Source organism: Carassius gibelio, chromosome A5, assembly GCF_023724105.1.
Source record: "Carassius gibelio isolate Cgi1373 ecotype wild population from Czech Republic chromosome A5, carGib1.2-hapl.c, whole genome shotgun sequence".
Classification (NCBI taxonomy): domain Eukaryota; kingdom Metazoa; phylum Chordata; class Actinopteri; order Cypriniformes; family Cyprinidae; genus Carassius; species Carassius gibelio.
The window spans coordinates 39,357,539-39,384,811 of NC_068375.1; the positions used below are offsets into that span (position 1 = coordinate 39,357,539).

A 27,273-nucleotide genomic window follows, 5' to 3' on the forward strand; every position below is an offset into this window, starting at 1 on the left:
TTGCTGTTTTTCATTAGCAAGATAAATGAAATAAAGTGAGACTGTTGTATTATTCAAAGCATATCTTCATTTAAATGTTCAAATAAATATTTTGCAACAGTAAACTTCAATTCAACAGGCATAAACAGATGAATGTAGATGATCAGAATGAATGTTCATGATATATGCATGCACAGCTTTAAAAACAAACAATGCTTGTTCAGTAGCAGAACACGTTTCGTCATAACACAGTGCAAATATCAGTATTAAAGTCTCATGAGTTGCCTTCAATTTCACATCAGTGAACACTCTTACTGTACAGCACACGTTGATCATGGATAAGCATGCACACATTTTCACACTTCACTCACAAATAATAGACTGAAGACAATCGAAAAGCATCATGTTATACTAAAACCATCACATGTTTATCATCTCACATCTCGCTCTGTTTTCTCTCTCTCCATTCTCAAATTGGTCGGTGACATCAACAACTTCTCAAGGTTACTATGGCGATGGTCTCCATCCAACTGGAGCACAAGCTGGTGTCATGTGACGGAGGCTGATGGAGAACGAGCTGCTGGACGGAGTCTAATTAGAGAGAGAGAGCTGAGAAATTAAGGCACAGCATGATTCCACTGTCCTCCAGAGTTCATCGGGTGAGATGCATTTTCATCAGGAAGATCTGTGTGCGTCTGTATCACTCAGGATCACTGAAGAGTGTTATGATACATCAGCTTTAGAACTGAAACTCGTTTTTATATTACAATCAATTAAAAATGGCTTCACACAAATATATAAACGTAAACACAGACTGTATTTATCCCCTTCAGACTTGGTCCTAGTATCCTAAACTCCTCACAGTGTTTGACATGTCTCTGTTATTATATTCAAATCAAATATTAGAGTCAAACATGCAGAGATTCATTAAAGACGCACATGAACGAGATTTACTCATGCTGCTCAACTTTCAAAAGGACTGTACATATGTTTTGTGTTATATTAAGATTTCTGAAGACATTAAGTGTGAAAATCAGAATAGTGTTATTTTAGTTTCATTATACTAGTTTTTGTTAATATTTTGAATTAAATTTGTTTATTTTATGTTGTTATGTTTATGTCTATGTAGTTTTAATTATTTTTTATCAGCTTTTTTTTTTCAGATCTGTCACGTTACAAAGAAACGCGTTCAGAATTGCGGTTTGATTTGTTTACTTGATTCTCTACAGAAATCACACCACGGAAATAACAAGAGTCCTGAATATGTTAGTGTTCACACTTGAGTCAAAAAGAATTCAGTTTTGTTTGAATTCACATTGTGTGTGGACACAGTTTAGTCGATCTGAATGTTGACCAGGTCTCAGTTCACTTTCTGTTCACAATGTAGTTGTTTAATACCTGGGTAAGAAAGTATTAAGTATTATATGAATTCTTCTCATTTACGTATAAATTTAATAATAAAGATTATGCATTATAATATGTTTGGACGGTTCGAATGCAGCACTTGTTTTTTTAATTGAGCATAAGAGCTCTCAAAACCCTGAAACGAACCAAGTGTGCTCTCAGTGGTTACCGTGTTTGGTCCGAAAACAGAGAAAACCTTCACAATATCAATATGCTCATGTATGAGTTTCACCGCAGGTAACTGAAGGATCTCACGCTGCTGGAATTAATGAATTTACAGAAAGACTACATTTCCCATGATTCTCTGCAGTAGAATGAAACGCACAGATAGAGACAGCATCAGAGGTGAATATAGAACATGAACTGAATTTGAATTGAATTAGCAAACAGGATTCAGAATTGCCAATTAAGTAGAAATAAAATGGAATGAAATTCATTACATTTTTAAAAACAAATGTTCTCATCACACAAAATTTGAAGAAACATTAGATGATGCTTATAATATTTTTAGAATGAAGAAATCTGTTTTAATTCATACACAGCAGCTGTAAAAAAAAAAAGTTTTTTTTTTCACTTTAGTCACACTTAAAAATGTCTTAATGTCATTAATTATTAATGTGAATCTAACCTAATTAAATGTGATTTTATGAATCATTACAGTAGAAGACTTCATTTCCCAGAATGCTCCAGTTTACCCCTGAGGCTAAAAATAGAGCCAGATATTAGAGAAAAATTATGCTTTACATATCAGCAAATAAACTAGTCAAAATTACTTGCATAATTAATGTTATCGAAAAACATATTTTCACTTTTGTGTGATTGTTGAATTTCTTTGAATTGTAATTTAATTAGAAAAACAAATCCCGTCAATTCTACATCGCAGCTTACAAAATTATGTTCTAAGAACGTTCCAATTAAGTTACGAAAACGTTATTCCAAACATTTCAAATGCCCAGTTTTCAAACTTTTGAAATCGTTTTGGAACATCCCATTTGAATAATTCTCTGTTACATTTGAATTCTCTCGGAATGTTTTGTAACAAGTGGCAACATTTAAAAAAAACGCTGGCTGAATATCCAAGGCAAACATGATGCATAAAAATCTTTTTGTGCTAATGTTTTAAGGAACATTATAACAGACTAGTTAATGAACTAACGTTCTATTAATGATACTGTTCAGAGAACCATGTCAGAACGTTCTGAGATCCTGTATGCTGTGATCACTTCAATTCAAATTCACACTCATGAACCTAATGGAGGCGATGCTTAAATTCTGTGCACTCTCCTGAGGTCACCTGATCACACAGCAGCTCTTGTTCAGCATTGCTCTCGTTGTTCTGCTATAATAATAAAGTGTGTAACTCTGTCTGTTTACTCCTCTGTCTCAGCTCCACCAATCAAAGGCTCCGTGTCACTGTGCGCTCCATCCACGCTCAGGAAGTCACACGGCCTGATGGGTTCAGAACGACCCTTGAGGGCCAAAGTGCACGCTATGAAGGAGAAGAGCAGGCCCACAAGCTCGATGTAAAAGCTTTCTCCTGCAGACATGCAGAGCGCCGGGCGGCTTTCAGTCTTCGCTCGCTGCAGGTTGTGTTCAATCACACTCATGCAGGCCGCACACACACCCACAACGGCCACGCAGAAGAACGCTGAGGGGAAATGTGCCAAAACACACGTTAGACAAAGAAACACAACACTTCAGACCAGAATGATGCTTTTCTCTGTCCACTGCTGCATTATTGTAATTCTAGAGAATAAAGATGTTATACTAGTTTCACCATTTCTGTTTCTTGACCATCTTGATCATATGTAGACGTTTTTACACAAAATTACTAAATGTGGAACACGATGAGTTCATGTGATCCTCTTATCTGTGTTTGATAATGCAGGGTTTCCCTAACTGAGGTTCATGAATTCATGAAAATATATACCATTAAAAAAATAATAACAATTAAGAATTAAAACACATAAAAAAACAGAAATAATAATTTATTTGTTTAGCTGCACGTCATGTGACCAACAACTAACTAAATTTTCAGAGCGACTTTTATAAATAGTAATATTTTAACTAATAGATATCACTATAATTCTCACACAGCCCATTAAAACAATTAGTATTTATTACAAGTTTTCAGAAAGTGTATGTTTAAATATGCAAATTATGCATTATCTAATTAATCATGCATTCATTTGCATAAAATGAATAAAACCAGTTTACTAAGCTCTTGTTTGATTTTGCTGACATATTAAAATATTTTTTTTTCCAGAGGGAAAACCTTGTTAGCACTTTTTATCACTCTATAAATCATAAAATATTGTCAAAAGACAGAAAATAATAGAATATAGGAATAAAACTGTAATGTTGGTGTTCGTAAGAGCTGCTGAAGTGGAGAAACAACTCTGGGCTATACGTGTTAAGAATTGAAATCTACAGAGGCAAATAGATAAAGTGCAATCAAATAAATTCCTTTCCACTAGTCTGAATGCAGACATGTATTAAAGAAGCAAAATAGACTTCAAAACTGACCAGTGCATGAAAAAAACCTTGCTTTAATGCACACGGAGTTATCAAACAAGAAATAAAATAAAGCTGCAGCAATCATTAATAAAATAATTCTTAACGGCATAATTTACGTAAGACTGGATTTGGTGAGTTTGAGTTGCACCTGTCGAGACGTGCAGTAACGTGACCAGCTTTGAGTGATTGACAGCTGCTCCGAGGAAATCCAGCAGGAACGAGGAACTGGAAACCAGGACGGCGCTGTAGCAGAGAGCAGCTAGAGAGTACAGCAGCCACATCCCCCATCCCTGCAGCCCACCCAGCGGACCTCCAGCAGACACAACCAGACAAAACACATCATCTGTGCTGCCATTTAAGACAGGTCTCTCTTGAACAAGACTAACTTGGTAAAATAAAGCTTGAAGAGTAGTTCAGAATAAAATGTTAGAAAATATACTCCCCCCTCGTGTCATCTGAGATCAGGAGGAGTTTGTGTCTTCATGAGATCTGGAGAAATGTCTCATCAGTAGACGCTCTGCAGTGAATGGGTGCCGTCAGAATGAGAGTCTGATAAAACCATCACAATAATCCACAGCACTCCAGTCCATCAGTGAACATCTGGAGAAGACACAAGATGAAACACATCCAGCATTAAGATGATTTTAACACTTCCTCCGGTGAAAGATCTCTCACAGATTAGTTTAGATCTGTTTAAACACTGCTTGATCTGTGCAGATTTCTCTCCTGATTCAGACCAGAACACTTCTTCACTGGAGGAAGTGTTATTATGATTATAGACTCTATGTGTTTGAGTTAAAATCATCTTAATGCTGGATGTGTTTCAGGTTTTGTCTTCTCCAGATGTTCACTCATGGACTGGAGTGCTGTGGATTATTGTGATGTTTTTATCAGACTCTCATTCTGACGGCACCCATTCACTGCAGAGCATCCATTGATGAGACACTGATGCAACGCTACATTTCTCCACACCTGATGAAGAAACACACTCCTCCTGATCTCAGATGACCTGCAGGTGTTCACACAGTAATACACAGAGCTGTAGATCACACCTGTGTCTGTCTGATTCTGATATGCGTGTAGAGTGAAGGCCACACCGTAGATGAGACCGCTGCTCGAATCGGAGCAGTTCTGGACCTGGATCCAGTTGGGATCAGCGATAGACGTGCAGAGTGACACGAGGGTGAAGCACTGGCACACGGCCGCAGGGGTCAACACCAGGGTCATGCTGATCTGAGAGCACACGAGAAAAGAGTCACTGAGTAATGCCTCTTCTGTAGAAACTATTCAAAGGAAAAACAGTCGACTGACCTTATTCACAGACGTCAAATGTTTTTGCACACTTTGAGCATTTATGGTTCCTCATAAACAATATTTCTGGAGAAAAAGCAAAGCAATGAAAGACCAGCAGTATTACTGTGCGGACCCATGACTGTCACACAATAAAGTACATTCATCCTAGGGAGACCGGGGCTAGTTGTCACACTATATACTTCAGAAAATAATTCTTATGATATAATTTAGTCTGTACACACAAAATATTTTTAAATAAATAATTGCACATTCACACACGTTTTCAGTATATGAGGTCATTATAAATTATTTAAATATATTCATTATATACCAAACCGGTTTTGGCCTAAATAATTTGTAGCTGACGTAAAATTGCAGCACGTGACAACCTGACCATGTGACAACTAACCCCGGTCTCTACTGTAACTACAAACCATTGGAGAACAACAAAACCAAAACAAGATTGATAACAATGCGTCCGGCGTGACGTCACTGCGTGAGAACGAAGATTCTCACCTTGACGCTTACAGTCGAAGAGTCGCTCGCAACATTATAATTTATAAACGTCATACATTAATGCATTGAGACGTTCTGTGCACTGAGCAAAGCGTCGGTAATCTGCTGCTCTCATCCTGATCCGGGGTGAAGAAGATCAGTCTGTCTGCGTGTAAAACTCCGCTCACGTTACTGAAATGTCCAGTAAATAAAAACTCATCGCTTCGGATTAAAACGCAGAAGGTCCCACGAAGAGCAGAGCCAATGTGAAAGTACACAAAGAACACTGCGCATGCGCAGCTCCACTCACACTGCGCCCTCTACAGGCGCGCCACGCAATCTCATATCCGCACATTAGCTCTGATACAAATAAAAAAATAAATACTGTAATAATAATAAGCATGATTCAGGATTCAACGTTTAGATTTAACTGTATTCAATTAAAAGCTGCTGAAGTGTGAGTTATTCTAGAATGGCTAAAATGTTGTGGTTTACACAATTTGTCTCTTTTTAGTCCCAGCTTAAACTGTATTGAGAAGATTTTATTTTTTCCAAAGTTTATGATGTGTATAATTTAATTAATAGGCTTCTTTTATTAGCAAAATTTTGTATTAATGTAAATATGGAGAAATAAGCCTTTGTTTTTAGTTTTGTGGTACAGCAGGATCTAAAAACACAAATAAATTTGTACAATTAAATTGTTTATTTAACTTTTCTATATTGCAGACCTGAATATTACCAGAAGAAAATACTATAATTTACATTTAGCAGACACTTTATCCAAAGCACGACTGAGGGAAATCTGTTTAAAGTGTGTGTATAACAATAATGACATGAAATCTCCTTCTCTGCCACTGAAAACAAGTCCTCTGTATTACAAACCAGCCTCGAGCTGTTTGAGAAAGTGATGGAGAAGACATCAGACACGGCTGTATCTACAGTAAATGATGCTTATAGGGTGCAGCTCATAGGAAATGAGCGCTGTACGCTGGTCTTACACGACATAGACTGTAAGTGATTGAATGCCTCCCGCTTTATTTACAAGTCCTTGAAAAGATCACAGCCTGTGAGGTTCAAGCGCTGCTCTGGAGCTCAGGCGTGAGGTTTATGAGAGTGTTGCTGGCTTGAACGAGTTCAGAGATGGAGACTCTTCCTCTCTTCTTGATGAACTGAGCCACAGCGTTCAGCTCCTCCGGCGTGATGAAAATACACTTCCCTCAGTCGTCGATCACTCCTGCACAAACACACGAGGTTATATCAGCCGCTGGGTTACTTTAGAGCGCTCTTAACATGTTCATTCAGTGCTTCTAATGAGGAAAACAACATTCAGAATGAATGCATCTGTACAATCTGTAATAAGAAATTGAACTACGTCTAACATGAAACTTAAAAAAACTTTAAGATGCAAAGCAAAAGCCAAATTAATAAAACATACCAACACAAAATGTGATGGGTTTCGTATTTAAAAATGCCCCTAATTCTACATCAGACCAACTAGAATTGTTGAAGTTAACTAAAACTGACACTTGAAAAAATATGAACTCAGTTTCCTTAAACAACATTAACTCAACCTGCTCTACTTTAACTACAACTGAAATAGAAATGAATAAAAACTATATAGACATTAAAAAAACAATTATTGATATGAAAATCTTAAAAATATAAATGGATCCAAAATATTGATAAAAAATAAAAATAACTAAAAAAAATAGTAACAATAATATAGTAATTTATTTTAAAGAATTCATATTGCTTTATTGGCAAGACATACTTAGGTACAGATTGCCAAAGCATTCTACATAGCAGAATAATAATAAAAAAGTAAAAAAAAAAAAAAAAAAATCTCTCGCTCTCTCTCTCTCACACACAAACATACACACACACACACACACTCTCTCGCTCTCTCTCTATCTCTCACACACTCATTCTCCCTCTCACACACTCTCTCTCTCTCTCTCTCGCTCACACACACACACACACACACACTCTCTCTCACACACACACACACTCTCTCTCTCTCTCTCTCTCTCTCTCTCTCTCTCTCTCTCACACACACACACACACACACACACACTCTCTCTCTCTCACACACACACACACACACACCTGTCAGGGAGCCGTCTTCCATCAGGTCCTGTAGTCTGCCAATAGCATCCTGACATGAAGAAACACATGTCAGCACTCATCTAAAGGCACCAGTATGTGTTCAGAGGTCAAAGATCAGCTGAGGTTTGCCATGAACACTGACCTGTGAGCGCATGCTGAAGCGTGACGCCAAATCCTCCAACAAAACCACTTTAGATTTCTGAAAACTGACAGAGAATCACATCCAGATTATAGCCATTAAACCAGTATCTACTATAGCACTGCGTGAACTAAAGCTAATTTCTGCTCTAGCTGACCGCAGTGTGTGCTCTCTTCATCTGAAAGCAGTGTTACCTGGACGTACTGGATGAACTCCTGCAGCAGGCTGCGAGACTGAAACACACATCCACATCAGATCACCAGTGATGCAGAGGACGGAGAGAGATGAGGTGAAGCGCAGGAAGAGAGACGCACCTCCTGTTCGCTGAGCTCCTCCTCAGCCGCAGATACTCCTCCTCCTCCTCCTTCTGCTCCTGCTCCTCCCGGGACCGCTGCAGCTCCTCCTCCTGGGAAAGAGAGGAACACACGGCTTCGGGAAACATTTACACTTATTTAACCATAAAGCAGCTCTGACACACGGTCAAAATTACTGCTCCACCAATATGGCCTGATGTCTTTATAATATCACACCACTTCATTTCAAAATAGTAAACAACTCATGCATAATTTCTGTTTTTTGTTTGTTCGTTCATTAATATTTACTAAAATAATTGCAGGATGCATTATTTGTAAAACAGACAGATTCATACTTTGATTCTGTATGCTTCTTGCAGTGTTGTTTGGAAATCAAGAAACACAAATAAATAAACACTATGCATCTGTGCTAAGGCTCTGTCAAAATAAAAGTCCCACTGCTGATGCTCGCAGGGCAAAACCGAAAGACTGAAGGCAAATATTGGCCAGTGATTTTGTTCTTGCAGTCTCTCTTTCTCCTCTTCTTTCTGTCTCTCTTGATCTCTGAGCTCCTGCATCTTCCTCCTCTCCTCTCACTCCTCCAGCTCGGCCTGTACATTCAGGCAATTCCTCCATATTACAAGACTTCTGAAATGGTATGTTTAAATATGCAAATTAGCAATTATGTGATTTGCACTTTGTGTACATTTCTAGAACAGAAATCTGAACAAAGACAAAGTTCTCATTTGGTTTTGTCACATTCAAGATTCAAGATGTGTATTCGTCACATACACGATTATAGAGCATATATATATATATATATATATATATGGATTTCTTTTTTTTATCACTCCAGAAATCAGAAAATTATAGAAGCCTGTTTCCACCAGTGAATAAAAATTGTAAAAAAGAATTTAATTGCACTTTTTATCCGACAATTCGAATTTTTTCTCATAATTGCGTAATATAAACTTGCAATTGCGATTTAAAAAGTCATAATGGTGAGATATAAAAACTGCAATTTTTGAGGAAAAAAGTCAGAATTGCGAGTTTTTAATCCCTCAATTCTGTGAAAAAAAGTCCTAATTGCAAGATTTAAAAAAAAGTTGCAATAATTGGCTGAAACGGGCTTCCGTAGAAAACACTGTGAATGCACTCAATACAATCTTGTATAAATCAGTGTGAATGAAACATGAACAAACCTTCAGAATACAGACAGGAATAAAAACTGATTGTAAGGGAAAAAGCTCCTTAAAGAAATGGATTTGAATAGAAATCTACAGTCACAAATAAATAAAGTAGATGATGAAAGAAGACATGGCATGGAAGCAAATCTGACCAGTGCATGCCTTAGTGAATGAACCAGGTATGACCTTAGAATGCAACAAATGTACTAGTCTCATCTCTGTAACTGAACAAATGTAACAGTCTCCTCTCTGTAACTGAACAAATGTAACAGTCTCCTCTCTGTAACTGAACAAATGTAACAGTCTCCACTGCAGGTGCACACTGTTACACTGTTACACTGTAGCTAACACAGGCTCAGACTGCAGGCTTGTACCGTTGTCTGACGGCCGCTGCGTGCGCTGGACGTTCACTCGGCTGTGCAGGTTTCTGCGGCGCGAGGCATTCCTGCTGGACGCTCGTCTGCCTGCGGATGCGCTGCGACTCGAACCGCCACATTCTGATGATCCTCACGGTCAGCTGCTGAATACAACAACAGAAGACATCTGTGATCCTGCACTGTCTGCGCATAGATGCCACAGACCACAGATATAATAATATACTCAAGTGAGGGACCCCTAATACTGAAAAGACAGTTATATATTTTCACGTATAAAGACTCAATTTATAATATTGTTTGTGTGTTTATTTATTTTTTTTACTTTGTTTAATTTACTCTAGATCTTTTTAAGCATTTAGTTCATTTAATGTAATGTTTAAGTAAATAATTATATTACTGTTTGTGTTTTTTTTATTTATTTTTTTTTACATTTTTTATAGTTTACTCTATTTGTAGAGTTAAAGTTAGTATAATATTATTATTTATTTTAAGTTAATAATTATATTATTCTTTATGTGTTTATTCTTTACATTTTTATCTATTCATTTTATTATATTTATTTATTGTTTTTCTCTAAATTTTTCCATCAATCCCTTAGAACAAAGAAAGTTAAAACTAAAAGTAAAATTGCTCTGGAATGACTTCATTACAAAAAGTGCTATTCATTTAAATTCAAATTCAATAAAAATATGTTATAAAGTTAAAAAGTTATATTACTCGAAAAGTGGCTTAAAAATTAACTTAAAGCAGTCAATTATTATTATTATTATTTTTTTTTTTTTTTTGAAAATATCGTAATTTAATTTGACGTCAGAACAGGAACAATATAAACATAACTTTATTTAGAATGTTTTCTGTCAGGCTGTTCTGTAAACACACATTTTAGGAAAGGGGTCCCTTGCACTGGGAATCATCCCTGATTTAGGCACGTAATGTTATCCAAAGTCTGCTTTTAAGTCTATGTTTGTGAGCTGGAGCATCTCACCTTCAGTCCGTCAGCGGAGTTTCACAGCAAACACTATGAGAACGAGCAGAAGAACCGCAGCTACAACATACAGAACCACATCCATAACTAAATAAAACACTACTGCTAACAAATTCCATAGACAGTAAAACAAATTCCCCCATGGTCTGCAGGTCTGCAGCCAGACCCTTCTCCAAATTCACGCTACTCTGTGAAGCCTCAGCAGAAGTTGACGTTGATATTTGGAGAGAAATGCAGAGCTGGCTAATGTCCAGGGAAATTGTATTGTCTTTATCTGTGAAGACAATTATTTTTGGTGTTTTTGATGAAAATAAGAATGTGGATTTTGTACTTAATTCTCTTTTGTTATTTGGTAAGTTTTTCATTCATAAATGCAGGTATTATAAAATCAAACCTATTTTGACTCATTGGAGGAATGAGTTGAGTCTTCTAAGTAAATCTCTTAAACTTGTGGAGGAAAGGAAAGCCCTTAAATTATTTACTTTACTTAAAAAATTTAAGTTAATTTGAAATGGCCCGTTAAGTTTTTTTTTTTTTCATTTGTTATGTTTTTTTATTTACTTATTTATTTTATTTATTTATTTATTTATTATTGCTGATTCTGCTCAATCTTTACTGTAGTATACGAGATGCTTAACTGGTTAATGCCTTGTATGTTTGTAATTATTTTCATTTAATAAAAAAAAAAAAAAAAAAGTTGACGTTGACGTTGATTTCGCCCGAGCGTCACTTCCGTGTCACAGCGCGACCTCTAGAGGCGCGGATGAATGTAAAAAATTATATTGCTTTGAAAGAGAGGACTTTCTTCTTGCAGTATGTTACTGACATTTAAACAAGGCAAGACAAGATTATTTATATAGCACATTTCGTACACAAGGGTAATTCAGAGTGCTTTACATAAAAAATGTAACATACTCATGTAAAAAATAATCACAACAATATAATAATGAATTTAAAACATAAAAATTATTTACAATTTTACTTAAAAATACAGTGCAATCAGTTCGGAGATCGCACAGTGCTCATTCAATAAATGCACAGCTAAACAGATGAGTTTAGAGTCTTGATTGAAATGTGACTAATGTTTTAGCACATCTGATCTCTTCTGGAAGCTGATTCCAACTGCGGGCGACATAGTAACTAAAAGCAGATTACCCTTGTTTTGTGTGAACCCTTGGTATTTCCAACGGACTCGATCCTAATGATCTAAGTGGTCTGTTTATATTCAGTGAACATATCTGCAATGTATTTCGTTCCTAGGTCATTGAGTGACTTATAGATGAGTAAAAGTACTTTAAAATCAATCCTAAATGTAACTGGAAGCCAGTGTAAGGACCTGAGGACTGGTGTGATATGCTCAGATTTTCTGGTTCTAGTCAGAATCCTGGCAGCAGCGTTCTGGATGAGCTGCAGCTGTCTAATGGTGTTTTTGGGAAGGCCAGTGAGGAGCCCATTACAATAGTCCACCCTGCTGGTGATAAAGCATGAACAAGTTTCTCCAAGTCTTGACTGGAAACAAAATATCGAATTCGTTTTTTTTAGGCTATAGTATGCTGATTTAGTTACTGCTTTGACATGACTACTGAAACTAAGGTCTGTCTCCAGAATCACACCAAGATTCCTGACTTGATCAATGCAAGGTATGCATTCACTTTGAGAACTTCATCTTTGTTTGCAAATGCAATAACTTTAGTTTTTTTCCTTGTTTAACTGAAGAAAGTTCTGGCACATCCAACTATTAAATTCATCAATGCATTGGCAGAGGGAGTCAATGGGGCTGTAGTGATTTGGAGATAAGGCTAGGTAAATCTGGGTATCATCGGCATAGCTGTGGTAGGCAATTTGATTCTTTCTCATTATTTGACTTAGTGGGAGCACATACAGGCTAAACAAGAGCGGTACAAGAATTGAGCCTTGTGGGACTCCACATGTCATGGACATCCACTTAGACGTATGCTCTCCCAGACTCACATAATAGCTTCTCTTTTCTAAGTATGACTTGAACCATTAGAGTACCGTCCCAAAAAGCCAGACCCAGTTTTCCAGTCTCTGTAGAAGTATGTTATGATCGACAGTGTCAAACGCAGCACTGAGATCTAGCAAAAACAGCACTGATAATTTGCCTGAGTCAGAATTTAAGTGAATATAATTTATTATCTTAATGAGTGCTGTCTCTGTGTTGTGAAAACGGCGTCGGAAACCAGATTGAAAATTCTGCTACGATCATAAACCAGCAGCACGGCAAGCAGGAAGCAGAAATAACACTGTCCAACAGCTTTGGTAGCATTAGTACTCATTTCATTGTTGGTCTCATCATGACGAATTCTTGTATTTCCCTTAAGAGGACACTGACTTGCTTGGTGATCATGCCCACATTTCCTGCATCACTGATTGGATCTGGTCAAGGTAACGATCTGCTCTTTGGTCAGCAGCTTGAAGTTTGAAAACTGATTGAAATAGTGCTGAGTTGTATTACAGAAGGGGCGGTATTTATTTTGTTTCTCTAGTGACCTCAACTCAGAAACTGTATTCCTGCAAAATGATTCAGCCTTGGAAACTAGACTTTGCTCACTTCCATGAAAGATAGATGTGCAGTAGATGTGTGTGATTTAGACACTCTTTACTGGTATTTGCGGAAGCTCTGTCTTTCTCTACCAGGGTCAATGCTGAAATGGGTACCATCCTCTGGCACCCTCACCTCATACTCCAGCCATTCTGCAAATTCAAGCAAGGTAGGGATTAGTGTATTGAGTGGATTAAAATATCTCTTAAAGTTTGCTCAGAGATGAGCAATAACTTCCATGACATGCGGAGTCCCACAAGGCTCAGTTCTTGCACCGCTCTTGTTTAGCCTGTATATGCTCCCACTAAGTCAAATAATGAGAAAAAACCAAATTGCCTATCACAGCTATGCTGATGACACCCAGAATTACTTAGCCTTATCTCCAGACGACTACAGCCCCATTGACTCCCTCTGCCAATGTATTGATTAAATTAATAGTTGGATGTGCCATAACTTTCCTCAGTTAAACAAGGAAGTTATCCCTTGGACATTCAGCCAAATATGGTGATGACCCATACTCAGAATTCATGCTCTGCATTTAACCCATCCAAAGTGCACACACACAGAGCAGTGAACACACACCCAGTAGGCCACAATTTCCCCAATAAATCAAAATGGCCCTCAGTTTAGTACATATGGTCTTGGCCACTTGAGAGGTTGTGCACATGACAGGAAGTAAGTGTGTAAGACTGCATACATTTGTATATTTATTATGTATTAAAATTTGGAACTTCTTTTTCTCTCTTAATTAGAAGCACCATAACTAAAATTGTTATTTTCTAAGGACTACTGAACAGACATGTAAAAGTTGATTTTAAAATGCAAAGTATTTAAAATTTAAATAAAGCTATGAAAACACTTGTGTGGATATTTAGACAAAAGTTTTGGACAAGGCAAATTCCTCCATCCATTTTCCTTGCGTCCTTCCCTAGCATCCTTAAGGGGTAGAGCTAAGACGTGAGGAAAGGAAGCGAGGATGCACAAATAAGAATTGAGAAGCACCCAGTGTCATCACAGAAACACACAATCTTCTCTAATTGCCTTCCTTAAATATTATGACATGGCGTGAAAGCAGCATTCAGCTTATCTAACCCCAATTAAACACACCTGAACAAGCTAATCAAGGTCTTCTAGACTACTAGAAAATGACAGGCAGGTAAGCTTTGTTTTGGTTGCCCCATTTTCCATAGTTTTATGTTAAAGCAGGTTACTTGTTTTAGTTTTGTGTGCTTTGCTGTTCCTGACGTACCAATTCAGTGCTTTTTTTTCCACCAGAGATCGTTGTGAGGTCGAGAGGATGATGGCTCGAGTGGATTGCTTGTTGATTTCTGTTTTGTCATGTCTGTTTGGATACTTGAGCGTTACAGATGCTATTCCAGGAAAAACCACTGGTGAGAAGATCTGTTAACTTAGGTTTGAGGTTAAGGTTTGAGACCTGTATTGGAAAACCTTTGACCCATTGACCCTCTTGAATCCTCTAGGGGTCCTCAAAAAAGCAGTAACCCATTGAATTCAACAAGTCTTAAACGGAGACTAAAATTTTATTTAAAACTTTACATTTAAGTGAATTGAGATCAGCATTCAGTGACCCTTTCTGTCTTGTGAATAACAGCAAAGCCAGGAAAGTGTCCGCCGCAAACAAATGAAGGAAAATCGTGTACCACATCCTGTAATAGTGACTCTAACTGTCCCAACGATGAGAAGTGCTGCAGCATCGGATCTGGACATTACTGTACCCCTCCATATATAGGTATTTTTGTTATTGTTTGTCAGTTTAAGTGTGGGGTGTTATTTCCCCCCCTCCCCCCATTTTGCCCTTTTGGTTTAGTTAAAATTAGGTTTGAATTTATCCCATAGGCAAGTTTTTATATCCAGGATGGCTTTACAAAATAAAGAGGAGTAATACTTAAAATATAACTCTCTCTGTAGGTATAACTTGCTATTTGTTTTAAGTGTTTCATGCTATATATTGAAGAGGTTTACAGTCATGCAGACTAAAACTGACTTTCTGTGTCCATACAGTGAAGCCGGGTCAATGTCCCAAACCAAAGATTCAAGCATGTGCTGAAAGCTGTTTCCATGATGGCCAGTGTCCTGCCACACAAAAGTGTTGCCCAACCACATGTGGTCATGAATGCAGTGAACCTCGTGGTCCGGGAAGTGGTCAGGGAAATAGACAGGGTCAGGGAAATAGACAGGGCCTGGGAAGTGGTCAGGGAAGTAGTCAGGGTCTGGGAAGTGTTTGGGGAAGTAGTCAAGGTCTGGAAAGTGTTTGGGGAAGTGGTCCGGGAAATAGTCAGGGTCTTGGAAGTATTCGGGGTCAGGGAAGCGTTCGGGGTCAGGGAAGCATTCAGGGTCTGGGAAGTGGTCAGGGAAGCGTTCGGGGTCAGGGAAGTATCCAGGGTCTGGGAAGTGGTCAGGGAAGCGTTCGGGGTCTGGAAAGTGGTCAGGGAAGCGTTCGGGGTCTGGGAAGTGGTCAGGGAAGTATTAGGGGTCTGGGAAGTGGTCAGGGAAGTATTAGGGGTCTGGGAAGTGGTCAGGGAAGTATTAGGGGTCTGGGAAGTGGTCAGGGAAGTATTAGGGGTCAGGGAAGTATTCAGGGTCTGGGAAATAGTCAGGGAAGTATTCAGGGTCTGGGAAGTGTTTGGGGAAGTGGTCCAGGAAGTAGTCAGAGTCTTGGAAGCGTTTGGGGAAGTGGTCTGGGAAGTAGTCAGGGTCTTGGAAGTGGTCCGGAAAGTAGTCTGGGTAAGGGAAGTGGTCAGGGAAGTAGTCAGGGTCAGGGAAGTAGTGAGGGAAGTAGTCAGGGTCAGGGAAGTGGTTGGGAAAGTGGTCACAGTGAGGAAAGTGGTTGGGGACGTGGTTGGGGAAGTAGTCAGGGAAGTAGTCCGGGAAGTGGTCAGGCAGGTGGTGGGGAAAGGGGTCCTGGTGAGGGAAGTGGTCAGGGAAGTAGTCGGGGAAGTGGTGGGGAAAGACCTCCTGGTGAGGGAAGTGGTGGGGAAAGTGGTCCTGGTGAGGGAAGTAGTTAAGATGGTGGAAGTGGTCATTGAAATGGTCATGGTCATTTTGCAGAACACTTACTGGAGAGCTTTTCAGTTCATTTCTTTATTCATATGGCATGTATTCCATGTTTGTTCAAATGGTTTAGAAAGCTTCTCGAAAAAAATAAATAATAATAAAAAAAGGCTTGATTTGAGTTTTTTTTTTGGTCATTGCTTGGATGCGCACACACATGATTGTATGTGCCTCATTGGCTGCAGTCAGTTTGTCCCCTGAATGTTGTCATTTTTTGTTGTTTCCTCTTGAACTTTTACTAGTAGGCCCATACAGTATAATTCTTTAGGAGTGACAAACACTCGTGTAAATTGAGTCAATGCTGTTTAACCTGATGCAAACTCTGAAATTTTAGTTTAGATTTGTAACTAAAAATGTAAAAAAAAAAAAAAAGCAACTGAAAGGGATGGTTCACTCCAAAGTGAAAACGTGATGTTTATCTGCTCAGACCCAGGGTATCCAAGATGTAGGTGACTTTTTGTTTCTTCAGTAGAACCCAAACAATGTTTAAAGTCAAACCAATGCATGCTGTCAGTCTTTTAATGGAGGTGAATGGGAATCAGGCCTAAAACAAAATGGCTGAAGTAATGATTAGGAATGTGTCGGGTAAAAACAGCAAGGAGACGAATTAAGGAGAGGTACAGTATTGGCATATTTTGACTAGTGCTTTCTTTGTTTGTGGTTTAACACCATGTCTACACCAGACAACTCAGTTTTTGCACCCCGCTACAACAGCTAAAGTCTGTCTACACTGGACATGAGAAAGCTAGCATTGAAAATAATTTGTGTAAATAGGTCATAAATATAAATGAATCTTCTGAAAGATTTTTCACATTGAGCAAAATGGTACAGTATTTTGGCGTATCTTTCACAACAATGTTTATTATTACAATTAATGTTTATGGATACAACAGGAAACCAGAGAATGATAGCCTTTTGGGGGCTGTAGGGAACACCTTTAAAGGTTGTCTGGACAAATATCCAAATGCTTATATAGTAATGGGAGGGGATTTTAACATTATTCAGGACTATGCTACTGATAAATGACCACCAGGTTGATCAAATTCAATAAATATGAATATCAAAAATGTTATGGATATATGTTATCTAATTGTTGATCCTCTAAAGAAATTAGATTTTGGTCATTTGTTTTCTACAGCAATCAAAACCCTTTACAAAAATGGGAACTGTTCTATAGTTATTTAATTGTAGTTCCCCTAAATTGGATATTTCCAAATGAATTGGTCAGGGGTGCACAATATCTCCATATTTCTTTTTGTTAGTAAGTCAGCTTTCCTCTAATATTATATCCAGCCCACTGAGAGATATCACTATTTTATATTTGACAATTAGCCGATGACACTACTCTCTTTTTTCATAATGAGTGTCTCTGGCAACTGATCTAATTGGAGAATTTTCAAGAGCATCTGGGGTATACTTAAATTTGGCTTAATGTGAGCTTATGGCCATAAAGGAATGTCTCAAAATGAGCTATAATGGTATTCCCTTAAAGAATGAGGTTCAATATCTTGGAATATTGATAAACAAAGGCCAGAAAAGAATGTGCTTGCAAAATTTTAATCCTATTTTTATTTAAATTATACACGAATACTCCTGAACACTATGAAAGTGCGATCTCTGTGTGAGATATGTGAGAGTTGTCATATTTCTGCATTAGATTTTTTTTGGTATCTGTTCACTTCGAGAGGTCAGAACTGTTAGTCTTGACTGCGCTTATTTCACTCCTCCCCTCGCTTATTATATGGTGTGAACTCAGCATTCAGCTCATCTAACCCTAATTAAACACACCTGAACAAGCTAATCAAGGTCTTATGGTGCAAGTGTGCAAGGCATACAGTAGGTGGCGGTAATACTCCCAAGGAGTGAACGGCCATAAAATGGAAGGAAGAAGAAGAAGAAGAAGTAATCAAGGTCTTCCAAATTACTAGAAAACTACAGGCAGGTGAGTTTGATCAGGGTTGGAGCTGACCTGATATCCTTGGCTCTTTTAAACCCCATTTTACAGATCTCTGTGCTACAGCAACTTTATTCGTTTTAGTCTTGTGTGCTTTGCTGTCTACTATTCCTGAAACACCAATTCAGCGCATTTTCCAGCAGCGATCATTGTGTGATTGCAGGTTGGGAGGATGATGGCTCGAGTATATTGCTTGTTGATTGCTGTTTTGTGTCTGTCCAGATATTTAAGCATTATAGATGCTCTTCCAGGAAAAACTGCAGGTGAGAAGATCAGTTAACTTCATTACACAGCCTGAAGAAATGCAGAAATGAGTGCCTCTCACAGATTAGGGATGAATAGTAGGTTTTAGAACTCTTGATTTGAAACTGATAAGTATTTAAGTCCCGTATTATGGATTGAGCCTACTGGCTACCTACTGGATTCAATAAGACCTAATTCTATTTACATGAATGGAGATGTCCAGCATTTAGTGTCGCCTTCGGTCTTGTCTCTATAACAGGAAAGCCTGGAAAGTGTCCACCCCGAACATATGGGGGAAAATCCTGTATCAAATCCTGTAACCGTGACTCAAACTGTCCCAATGATGAGAAGTGCTGCAGCAACGGATGTGGACGTTATTGTACGGCTCCATATACAGGTATTTGTTATACTGTTTGGGTCGGTTATTAGTCCACTTTCCACGATAGTCAAAAATAGGTTTGTAGTTACCCCTTAGGACAGTTACTGTATAAACCCAGAATGGCTTTACAAAATGGAGAAATAATACTTGGAATATAATTATGTCTGTAGGTAAAGTTTTGTGCTGTATATTGAAGTGACATGCAGTCATGCTCTGACTAAAACTGACTCTGTATCCATGCAGTGAAGCCGGGTCAATGTCCCAAACCAAAGATTCAAGCATGTGCTGAAAGCTGTTTCCATGATGGCCAGTGTCCTGACACACAGAAGTGTTGCCCAACCACCTGTGGTCATGCATGCAGTGAACCACATGGTCAAGGTCGCAGAAATGCTCAAGTAAAAGGTCTAGGAAGTGTTAAGGGAAGTGATCCGGGAAATAGTCCTGGTCGCGGACGTGCTGAAGTAAAAGGTCAGGGAAGTGGTAAAGGAAGCGTTAAGGGAAGTGGTCAAGAAAGTGACCTGGGAAGTAGTCCTGGTCGTGGAAGTGTTCTAGTAAAAGGTCAGGGAAGTGGTGAAGTAAGTGGTCATGCTCAGGGAAGTGGTTGGGGTAGTGGCTGGGGAAGTAGTCAAGGTGGGGGAAGTGGTCAAGGTTTTGGAAGTGGTTGGGGGAGTAGTCAAAGTAGGGGAAGTGGTCAAGTAAAAGGTCAGGGAAGTGGCCAAGGTGGGGGAAGAGGTCAAGTAAAAGGTCAGGGAAGTGGCCAAGGTGGTGGAAGAGGTCAAGTAAAAGGTCAGGGAAGTGGTCAAGGTATTGGAAGTGGCTGGGCAAGTGGTCCTGGTTGGGGAAGTGGTTGGGGGAGTAGTCAAGGTGGGGGAAGTGGTCAGGGTAGTGGTTGGGGAAGTGGTAGTGCTCAGGGAAGTGGTCAAGGTGGTGGAAGTGGTCAAGGTATTGGAAGTGGCTGGGCAAGTGGTCCTGGTTGGGGAAGTGGTTGGGGGGGTAGTCAAGGTAGTGGAAGTAGTCAGGGTAGTGGTTGGGGAAGTGGTAGTGCTCAGGGAAGTGGTCAAGGTGGTGGAAGTGGTCAAGGTATTGGAAGTGGCTGGGCAAGTGGTCCTGGTTGGGGAAGTGGTTGGGGGAGTAGTCAAGGTGGAGGAAGTGGTCAGGGTAGTGGTTGGGGAAGTGGTAGTGCTCAGGGAAGTGGTCAAGGTGGTGGAAGTGGTCAAGGTATTGGAAGTGGCTGGGCAAATGGCCCTGGTTGGGGAAGTGGTTGGGGGAGTAGTCAAGGTGGTGGAAGTGGTTGGGGTAGTGGTCAAGGTGTTGGAAGTGGTTGGCAAAGTGGTCCTGGTTGGGGAGGTGGTTGGGGGAGTAGTCAAGGAGGTGGAAGCAGTCCGTGAGGTGGCTTGGGCACTTCGCATAACACTTACTGGAGCTCTTTTCAATTCAATGCTTTATTCATATGGCCTGTTATTGTCCATGTTTGCTCAGTATTTCTCCCCCCACAAATAAAAAGGAAAATTGCTTTGAGGAGTTGTGTGGTTTGTGTTTTGCAACTTTTACATACTTTGTCTTTTTCCGGAGGTTCTTCAGATGGTCAGGAGTGGCTGATGTATCTACATCATGCAGTCAGTTCCTCCTCCGCACATGTCATCTGCTTCAGTAAAATTGTAAAAATTAAGCTTTTTGAACCTGCTATACAGAAAAATGTTTCCTGAGCGACAAATGTAAGTTACTAGTCAATACTGTTATTGGCATTGATAAAGCAAATTTTTTACTTTTGTAATTCATGATTTAGACTAAATTCAGAGTAACAACTACGGCAGCAAATCTGTTGGCTGAACATACTTCGCAGCTTCTACAGAAATGTAGTCAATCTTTAAAATTATTGAATTAACTGTACCATTAGCTCTCAAACCTTCTAGAGTAGGATCAAAAGAAACCGATCCAATCAAAATCCTTTCAAAGCCTTCCAAATAAAAGGAGGCTCAGCGGTCGCCATTTTTTTTTTTTTCAATTTTTTTTTTTTATGTTGAATGTGCCTGTATCTGCATGATTACCATCTGTTTGAGTGCAACCAGCTTGCTATTACGGAGTAATCACAGGTATCAATGTGAACGTGATACTTGACTATATGACCAGAATTCATTGTAAATGCTGCATTTCAAGCAATCTCAGGATGTTCTGTAATTGGCATATAAAGTTAAATCTTTTTTATTTTTCTTATTCTTATTGTATCTTTCTAGTGGTCAAATCACTTATATGATGTCTAAGTTTGTCTATTGTTTTATAATTGAAAAAAATATGCAGTGTTTATGTTTAACATCTGTGGTCATTTGAGAGACTGTTGTTGGCCTACTTGAAGACCCTTGCTGGACCCCCTGCAGTTTGCTTACCGGCAGACAGGTCTGTGGATGATGCAGTCAATATTGAATTGCACTTTATCCTCCAACATCTGGACAGACCAGGGACTTATGCAAGGATCTTTTTTGTGGACTTCAGCTTCGCTTTCAACAACATCACCCTTCAGAATAAACTGACCCAGCTCTCTGTGCCCAACTCCATCTGTCAGTGGATCACCAGCTTTCTGACAGACAGGCAGCAGCTAGTGAGGCACATCTAGCATCAGCACCGAAACTCCACAGGGCTCGATTCTCTCCCCACTGCTCTTCTCTCTCTGCACAAATGACTGCACCTTTAAAGACCCCTCTGTCAAACTCTTGAAGTTTGCAGATGACACCATAGTAATCGGTCTCATCCAGGATGGTGACGAGTCAAGTCACAATTTATTTATATAGTGCTTTAAACAAAATACATTACATCAAAGCAACTGAACAACATTCATTACGAAAACAGTGTGTCAATAATGCAAAATGACTGAGATAAGGTCTTTACAGGGGATCTGTATCTGGGATCTAGTTGTCCTGGTCTCCGCTGTCTTTCAGGGATGTAGAGGTCTTTTCTAGGTGCTGATCCACCATCTGGTCTGGATATGTACTGGATCCGGGCGACTGCGGTGACCCTCTGATCTGGACACAGACTGGATCTGGTGGCTACGGTGACCTCGGAACAAGAGAGAAAGAGACTAATATTAGCGTAGATGCCATTCTTCTAATGATGTAGCAAGTACATTGGGTCTTATGGGAAGTGTTCCCGGTTCCGGTTTACCTAATTAATGCAGCCTAAAGTCCTTTAACAGATTTGGATATTAGAAATGTATTAGTGTGTTATGTGTGAGCCAGGTTAAAGAGATCATAGGCCGTAATTTACATATATTTTTGAGATGGAAAAATACAGTTTTACAAATGCTAGAAACGTGGCTTTCTAAGGAAAGATTGCTATAAAATGGCACACCTAGGTTCCTAACTGATGACGAAGAATTGAAAGAGCAGCCATCAAATCTTAGACAGTGTTCTAGGTTATTACATGCAGAGTTTTTAGGTCCTATAATTAATACACAACTATTTTTTTTTCAGAGTTAAGCAGTAAGAAATTACTCTACATCCAGTTTTTTATATCGGCTATGCCTTCTGTTAGTTTTTCAAATTGGTATGTTTCGCCGCACTGCAAAGAATATCATCAGCATAACAGTGAAAGCTAACACAGTGTTTCCTGATGATATCTTCCAAGTGTAACATGTAAAGCATGAAGAGTAATGGCCCTAGTACTGAGCCTTGAGGTACTCCATACTGCACTTGTGATCGATATGATACATCTTCATTCACTGCTACGAACTGATGGCGGTCATTTAAGTACGATTTAAACCATGCTAATGCACTTCCACTGATGCCAACAAAGTGTTCTAGTCTTTGCAAAGGAATGTTGTGGTCAATTGTGTCGAATAAGATCCAATAGCACTTATAGAGATATACAACCATGATCAGATGATAAGAGCATGTTACTTGTAACTCTAAGGAGAGCAGTCTCAATACAATGATACGGTCTAAATCCTGACTGGAAATCCTCACAGACACCAATTTTATCTATGAAGGAATATAATTGTAAGGATACTACCATTTCTAGTATCTTGGACAGAAAAGGCAGATTTGAGATCGGTTTATAATTAACTTGTTCTTTGGGGTCATGTTTTTTTTTTTATGAGAGACTTAATAACAGCCAGTTTGAAGGTTTTGGGGACATATCCTAATGACAATGAGGAATTAATAATAGTCAGAAGAGGACCTATGACTTCTGGAAGCACCTCTTTTAGGAGCTTAGATGGAATAGGGTCTAACATACATGTTGTTGGTTTAGAAACCCGATTCCAAAAAAGTTGGAATACTGTACAAATTGTGAGTAAAAAAGGAATGGAATAATTTACAAATCTCATAAATGTATATTTTATTCACAATAGACTATAGATAAAATATCAAATGTTAAAAAGTGAGACATTTTCTGAAATGTCATGCCAAATATTGGCTCATTTTGGATTTCATGAGAGCTACACATTCCAAAAAAGTTGGGACAGGTAGCAATAAGAGGTGGGAAAAGTTACTTGTACTGTACATATAAGGAACAGCTGGAGGACCAATTTGCAACTTATTAGGTCAATTGGGAACATGATTGGGTATTAAAAAGAGCCTCTCAGAGTGATAGTGTCTATCAGAAGTCAAGATGGGCAGAGGATCACCAGTTACCCCAATTCTGTGGCGAAAAATAATGGAGCAATATCAGAAAGGAGTTTCTCAGAGAAAAATTGCAAAGAGTTTGAGCTTATTATCATCTACAGTGCATAATATCATCCAAAGATTCAGAGAATCTGGAACAATCTCTGTGCGTAAGGGTCAAGGCCGGAAAACCATACTGGATGCCCGTGATCTTCGGGCCCTTAGACGCAGTGCATCACATACAGGAATGATACTGTTATGGAATTCACAACATGGGCTCAGGAATACTTCCAGAAAACATTGTCAGTGAACACAATCCACCGTGACATTCACCGTTGCCGGCTCAAACTCTATAGGTCAAAAAGAAGCCATATCTAAACATGACCCAAAAGCGCAGGTGTTTTCTCTGGGACAAGGCTCATTTAGAATGGACTGTGGCAGAGTGGAAAACTAATGGTGTGGGGTTGCATGAGTGTGTGTGGCATGGGCAGCTTACACATATGGAAAGGCACCATCAATGTTGAAAGGTATATCCAAGTTCTAGAACAACATATGCTCCTGTCCAGACATCGTCTCTTTCAGGCCAGACCACATACTACATCAATTACAACATCATGGCCCATAGAAAACATTTGGTGCATCATAAAGAGGAAGATGTGACAAAGAAGACCTAAGACAGTTGAGCAACTAGAAGCCTGTATTAGACAAGAATGGGAAAACATCCGTATTCCTAAACTTGAGCAACTTGTCTCCTCAGTCCCCAGACGTTTGCAGACTGTTATAAAAAGAAGAGGGAATGCCACACTGTGGGAAAAATTGCCTTTTCCCAACTTTTTTGAGATGTGCTGATGCCATGAAATTTAAAATCAACTTATTTTTCCCTTAAAAGGATACATTTTCTCAGTTTAAACATTTGATATGTCATCTATGTTGTATTCTGAATAAAATTTAGAAATTGGAAACTCCCACATAGTTGCATTCTGTTTTTATTCACAATTTGTACAGTGTCCCAAGTTTGTTGGAATGGAGTTTGTATTTAATGTTACCTTGAATAAATAAAAACAGGAATAAAAAGAAAAACTTGGGAAAAAACTCTTTATACAGAAAGCAGTAATGGACAAAATACAAAAGAATCCGAATCAGAAAGAGCTTTATTGCCAAGCATGGCTTTTTTCTTGGTGAAAAGAGTACAGACATACATATAATAAAATTAAATATAAAACTATTAAATAAAAATAAAATATGCAATACATTTTAAAATGTATACATGCGTATATAGAATTGATTAGAAAAATGGCACGAACTGTTGTCTATCTACATTTGTGCTCTCCGTCCACAGAGAAAAGTGATTAACAGTGTTCAGACAGTTCTTTGGTCCCATGATGGCTGTTTTTATATTTTGTACTTTTGCATGAGACGAGTTACACGCATGAGACAGCTAAACGTCATGTTCCTCTGTTTCAGCACAGTCAGTATTCTCATTATTAGACTGATTACTGTAATCATTCATCCTCAGGTTTGACTGTTCTTAGCTCTCGTCTCCAGAATAAAAAGGACGAGTGGAATGCTTTTGGTCACTCTCCTGCACGGGTTTATTATCTGTAGTTTCCTCTGTGGGTGATGCCAGCTTCTTGCAGCATAAAAGAATGAGAAGAGAGCAGATTAACAGTGAGAAAGGTAAGAGCAGTCCGATGTGAGTTCGTTTTTCTTTGTTGCTGCCCTCAGTTTGGTTTCCTTCTGCTCTGATGAGCTTCTCTGCATGAAATTAAAGTGCATTTTTATTTCAGGAAACTTTGGCATTTATTTCATTATATTTCAGAGCTTAATATGCTTTATAATTTCCTTGAAATCTGGACCCAGCAGCAATGTCTATTGTCCAAATTGTCCAATTATTCTTACTTAACCTCATTAATTTTTGATATCTTATTGACTGCTAATAATCTATAATAATTCACTATAATTTCAGACCGAGCTCTAACCCGGGTTATTATAGTTGAATTAATCTAAAACTGAAGTTAAAGCCTTAGTTAGTTACTTGAAACAAACTAAATATTAACTAATATATATATATATATATATATTGAAAAAAATAAATATATATATATTTTTTTTATCAGCTAGATAACTGAGGAAATATCTCATTTTATGCATTTAAGTTGAATAATAAATTAACTAAAATGAAAACAAATGAAAACAAAAATTATTTATTTTACAATTGCTAATTATATTAAAATTAATTAATAAAAAACACACACTAAAAATATAAAAAAATATTTAAAAGAAATACAACAGAATTACCGAAATGTAAAATATATACAAATAAAAACGTTAAAAAAAAAACTATAATAGCATATAAACGAGAATAAAACAACACTGGCTGCAACTGACCAAAATATTGTTGTTGTTGTTTTTTAATAACACTATTTTACAAACAAATCTTACCTATCTAATCTTGGAAACATTAACTTAAAACCTAATTGAGAACATTAAAATAGGCATTGCACATAATGATATATGAAGAGCATTTATTAATCAGATGAGATTATCTAGTCTTACTGATCACATGCAGCATGTATGCGTGTGGGTATCCTTTAGCCGTCTCATCTCGAACGAAGCAGCGGTATAATCCTGCATCTGTCTGATGGACACCAGTGATGGTCAGAGACACATCTCCGTCTCTGAACCCGTCCTCTGTCAGAGATACTCTCTCCTCATAGCCCAGGCCTGGGATCGAGCCTCTGTCTGTGGTGTAGTGCAGAGCTTTTTGTTCATTGTGTAGCCACGTCACATCCCTGACATCGCTCTGAGTATCCGCATAACACGGAAGAGTGACGTTTTCCAACTCAACGGATGTCACGTTTATAGGAACTATAGGGAAAATATCAAAATTAAGATACTTACTTGAACTGCACATGTTATTTAATGCATGTTCCAAACACTCACCTACGACCTCCAGGTTAACATGCTTGTCAATGCCGTCACGACTGCACACGTATTGCCCCAGGTCATTATATTTAGCTGACTTGAGAAATAGAGAGTTGTTTTTTTCATGCATGATGCTGAATCTTTGCAGAAAGCTTTCTTTTATGATGCATTTCCTTTTTTGGCATTCAGCGACAGTTGCTTTTATTGGGAAGATCTTACGCCACACGACTTTTTCACCGCCGCCGCAGGGAAGTGATGCTGGGTGATTCAGCACCACAGAAACCGAGGAAGCGCCTGTAAATAAAACTAAAATAGTTCAGAAATGTTGTGATTAAGATATTTGACATCAGATATGTACATATTCCACTCACACATTTATAGATACATATATAAATGTACAGTTGAGGTCGAACGTTAACACCTTGCAGAATCTGAGAAATGTTAGTTACTTTACTAAAATACGTGGTAACATTCAAAATGAACATTATTTTTTAATTTACTACTGACCTGAATTAGCCCATTTCTCATAAAATACATGTACACATAGTACACGATAAAATAAGTTGCATTTATAAATGAATGACCCCATTCAAAAGTATTCACACTCTTGATTCTTAATAGTGTGTTGTTAGCGGAGTGATCCACAGTTGTCGTTTTTACTTCAGTGTTATTGGAGTCTGTTTGTCTTGAAAAGTTAAACTGCTCACTGTTCTTCAGAAGAATCCTTCAGCTCCTGCATATTCTTTGGTTTTTCAGCTTTGTGTGTT

At 38.4% G+C, this 27,273-nt stretch overlaps 4 protein-coding genes across 49 annotated transcripts; 1 reads left to right on the top strand and 3 right to left on the bottom strand.

Annotated features, from left to right (window-relative positions):
- Window positions 1–44: 44 nt before the first annotated feature.
- LOC128014939 (transmembrane protein 127) lies at window positions 45–6,081 on the bottom strand. Its single transcript, XM_052598726.1, has 5 exons — window positions 5,710–6,081; window positions 5,212–5,277; window positions 4,953–5,133; window positions 4,049–4,210; window positions 45–3,031 (listed from the first exon to the last, which is right to left on the bottom strand). Exons 3-5 carry the CDS (start codon window positions 5,125–5,127, stop codon window positions 2,754–2,756), a joined length of 615 nt encoding a protein of 204 aa, XP_052454686.1. The 5' UTR covers window positions 5,128–5,133; window positions 5,212–5,277; window positions 5,710–6,081; the 3' UTR covers window positions 45–2,753.
- A 287-nt stretch (window positions 6,082–6,368) lies between these two features.
- LOC128014940 (DDRGK domain-containing protein 1-like) lies at window positions 6,369–10,912 on the bottom strand. 3 transcript variants are annotated; one of them, XM_052598727.1, is made up of 7 exons: window positions 10,776–10,912; window positions 9,788–9,933; window positions 8,248–8,874; window positions 8,128–8,166; window positions 7,937–8,000; window positions 7,795–7,843; window positions 6,369–6,922 (listed from the first exon to the last, which is right to left on the bottom strand). In XM_052598727.1, exons 3-7 carry the CDS (start codon window positions 8,373–8,375, stop codon window positions 6,906–6,908), a joined length of 297 nt encoding a protein of 98 aa, XP_052454687.1. In that variant the 5' UTR covers window positions 8,376–8,874; window positions 9,788–9,933; window positions 10,776–10,912; the 3' UTR covers window positions 6,369–6,905. The 3 variants fall into 3 exon arrangements, with proteins under 3 accessions (XP_052454687.1, XP_052454688.1, XP_052454689.1); XM_052598728.1 differs by having other exon boundaries at window positions 9,788–9,930; window positions 10,776–10,906; XM_052598729.1 differs by lacking the exons at window positions 9,788–9,933; window positions 10,776–10,912 and having other exon boundaries at window positions 7,937–7,969; window positions 8,128–8,292.
- A 3,584-nt stretch (window positions 10,913–14,496) lies between these two features.
- On the top strand, window positions 14,497–20,504 carry LOC128014932 (uncharacterized). 44 transcript variants are annotated; one of them, XM_052598687.1, is made up of 5 exons: window positions 14,497–14,729; window positions 14,951–15,088; window positions 19,230–19,928; window positions 19,989–20,048; window positions 20,127–20,504. In XM_052598687.1, the coding sequence occupies exons 1-5, from the start codon at window positions 14,636–14,638 to the stop codon at window positions 20,372–20,374; spliced, it is 1,239 nt and encodes a 412-aa protein (XP_052454647.1). In that variant the 5' UTR covers window positions 14,497–14,635; the 3' UTR covers window positions 20,375–20,504. The 44 variants fall into 44 exon arrangements, with proteins under 44 accessions (XP_052454647.1, XP_052454675.1, XP_052454648.1 ...); XM_052598715.1 differs by lacking the exon at window positions 19,989–20,048 and adding an exon at window positions 20,049–20,066 and having other exon boundaries at window positions 20,265–20,504; XM_052598688.1 differs by having other exon boundaries at window positions 19,230–19,910; window positions 19,989–20,066.
- A 4,210-nt stretch (window positions 20,505–24,714) lies between these two features.
- On the bottom strand, window positions 24,715–26,787 carry LOC128014938 (uncharacterized). Its single transcript, XM_052598725.1, has 3 exons — window positions 26,525–26,787; window positions 26,138–26,449; window positions 24,715–25,336 (listed from the first exon to the last, which is right to left on the bottom strand). The coding sequence occupies exons 1-3, from the start codon at window positions 26,634–26,636 to the stop codon at window positions 25,110–25,112; spliced, it is 651 nt and encodes a 216-aa protein (XP_052454685.1). The 5' UTR covers window positions 26,637–26,787; the 3' UTR covers window positions 24,715–25,109.
- Between the last annotated feature and the right edge of the window lie 486 nt (window positions 26,788–27,273).

What these genes read in the sequence shown, in the direction of transcription:
- LOC128014940 (XM_052598727.1), bottom strand. Translation starts at nt 8,375, where the DNA reads ATGTTTCCCGAAGCCGTGTGTTCCTCTCTTTCCCAGGAGGAGGAGCTG. An exon ending in AGGAGCTCAGCGAACAGGAG is followed by an intron (nt 8,167 to 8,247) that starts GTGCGTCTCTCT and finishes TGTGTGTTTCAG; the next exon opens with TCTCGCAGCCTGCTGCAGGA. An exon ending in GCTTCAGCATGCGCTCACAG is followed by an intron (nt 7,844 to 7,936) that starts GTCAGTGTTCAT and finishes TCTTCATGTCAG; the next exon opens with GATGCTATTGGCAGACTACA.
- LOC128014939 (XM_052598726.1), bottom strand. Translation starts at nt 5,127, where the DNA reads ATGACCCTGGTGTTGACCCCTGCGGCCGTGTGCCAGTGCTTCACCCTC. An exon ending in TCAGAATCAGACAGACACAG is followed by an intron (nt 4,211 to 4,952) that starts GTGTGATCTACA and finishes TGTCTGCTGGAG; the next exon opens with GTCCGCTGGGTGGGCTGCAG. An exon ending in GTTACTGCACGTCTCGACAG is followed by an intron (nt 3,032 to 4,048) that starts GTGCAACTCAAA and finishes ATTTCCCCTCAG; the next exon opens with CGTTCTTCTGCGTGGCCGTT.
- LOC128014938 (XM_052598725.1), bottom strand. Translation starts at nt 26,636, where the DNA reads ATGCATGAAAAAAACAACTCTCTATTTCTCAAGTCAGCTAAATATAAT. An exon ending in TGTTAACCTGGAGGTCGTAG is followed by an intron (nt 26,450 to 26,524) that starts GTGAGTGTTTGG and finishes TTTTCCCTATAG; the next exon opens with TTCCTATAAACGTGACATCC. An exon ending in ATACATGCTGCATGTGATCA is followed by an intron (nt 25,337 to 26,137) that starts GTAAGACTAGAT and finishes AATTTCATGCAG; the next exon opens with AGAAGCTCATCAGAGCAGAA.
- LOC128014932 (XM_052598671.1), top strand. Translation starts at nt 18,537, where the DNA reads ATGATGGCTCGAGTATATTGCTTGTTGATTGCTGTTTTGTGTCTGTCC. An exon ending in TCTTCCAGGAAAAACTGCAG is followed by an intron (nt 18,628 to 18,866) that starts GTGAGAAGATCA and finishes TCTCTATAACAG; the next exon opens with GAAAGCCTGGAAAGTGTCCA. An exon ending in TTGTACGGCTCCATATACAG is followed by an intron (nt 19,005 to 19,229) that starts GTATTTGTTATA and finishes GTATCCATGCAG; the next exon opens with TGAAGCCGGGTCAATGTCCC.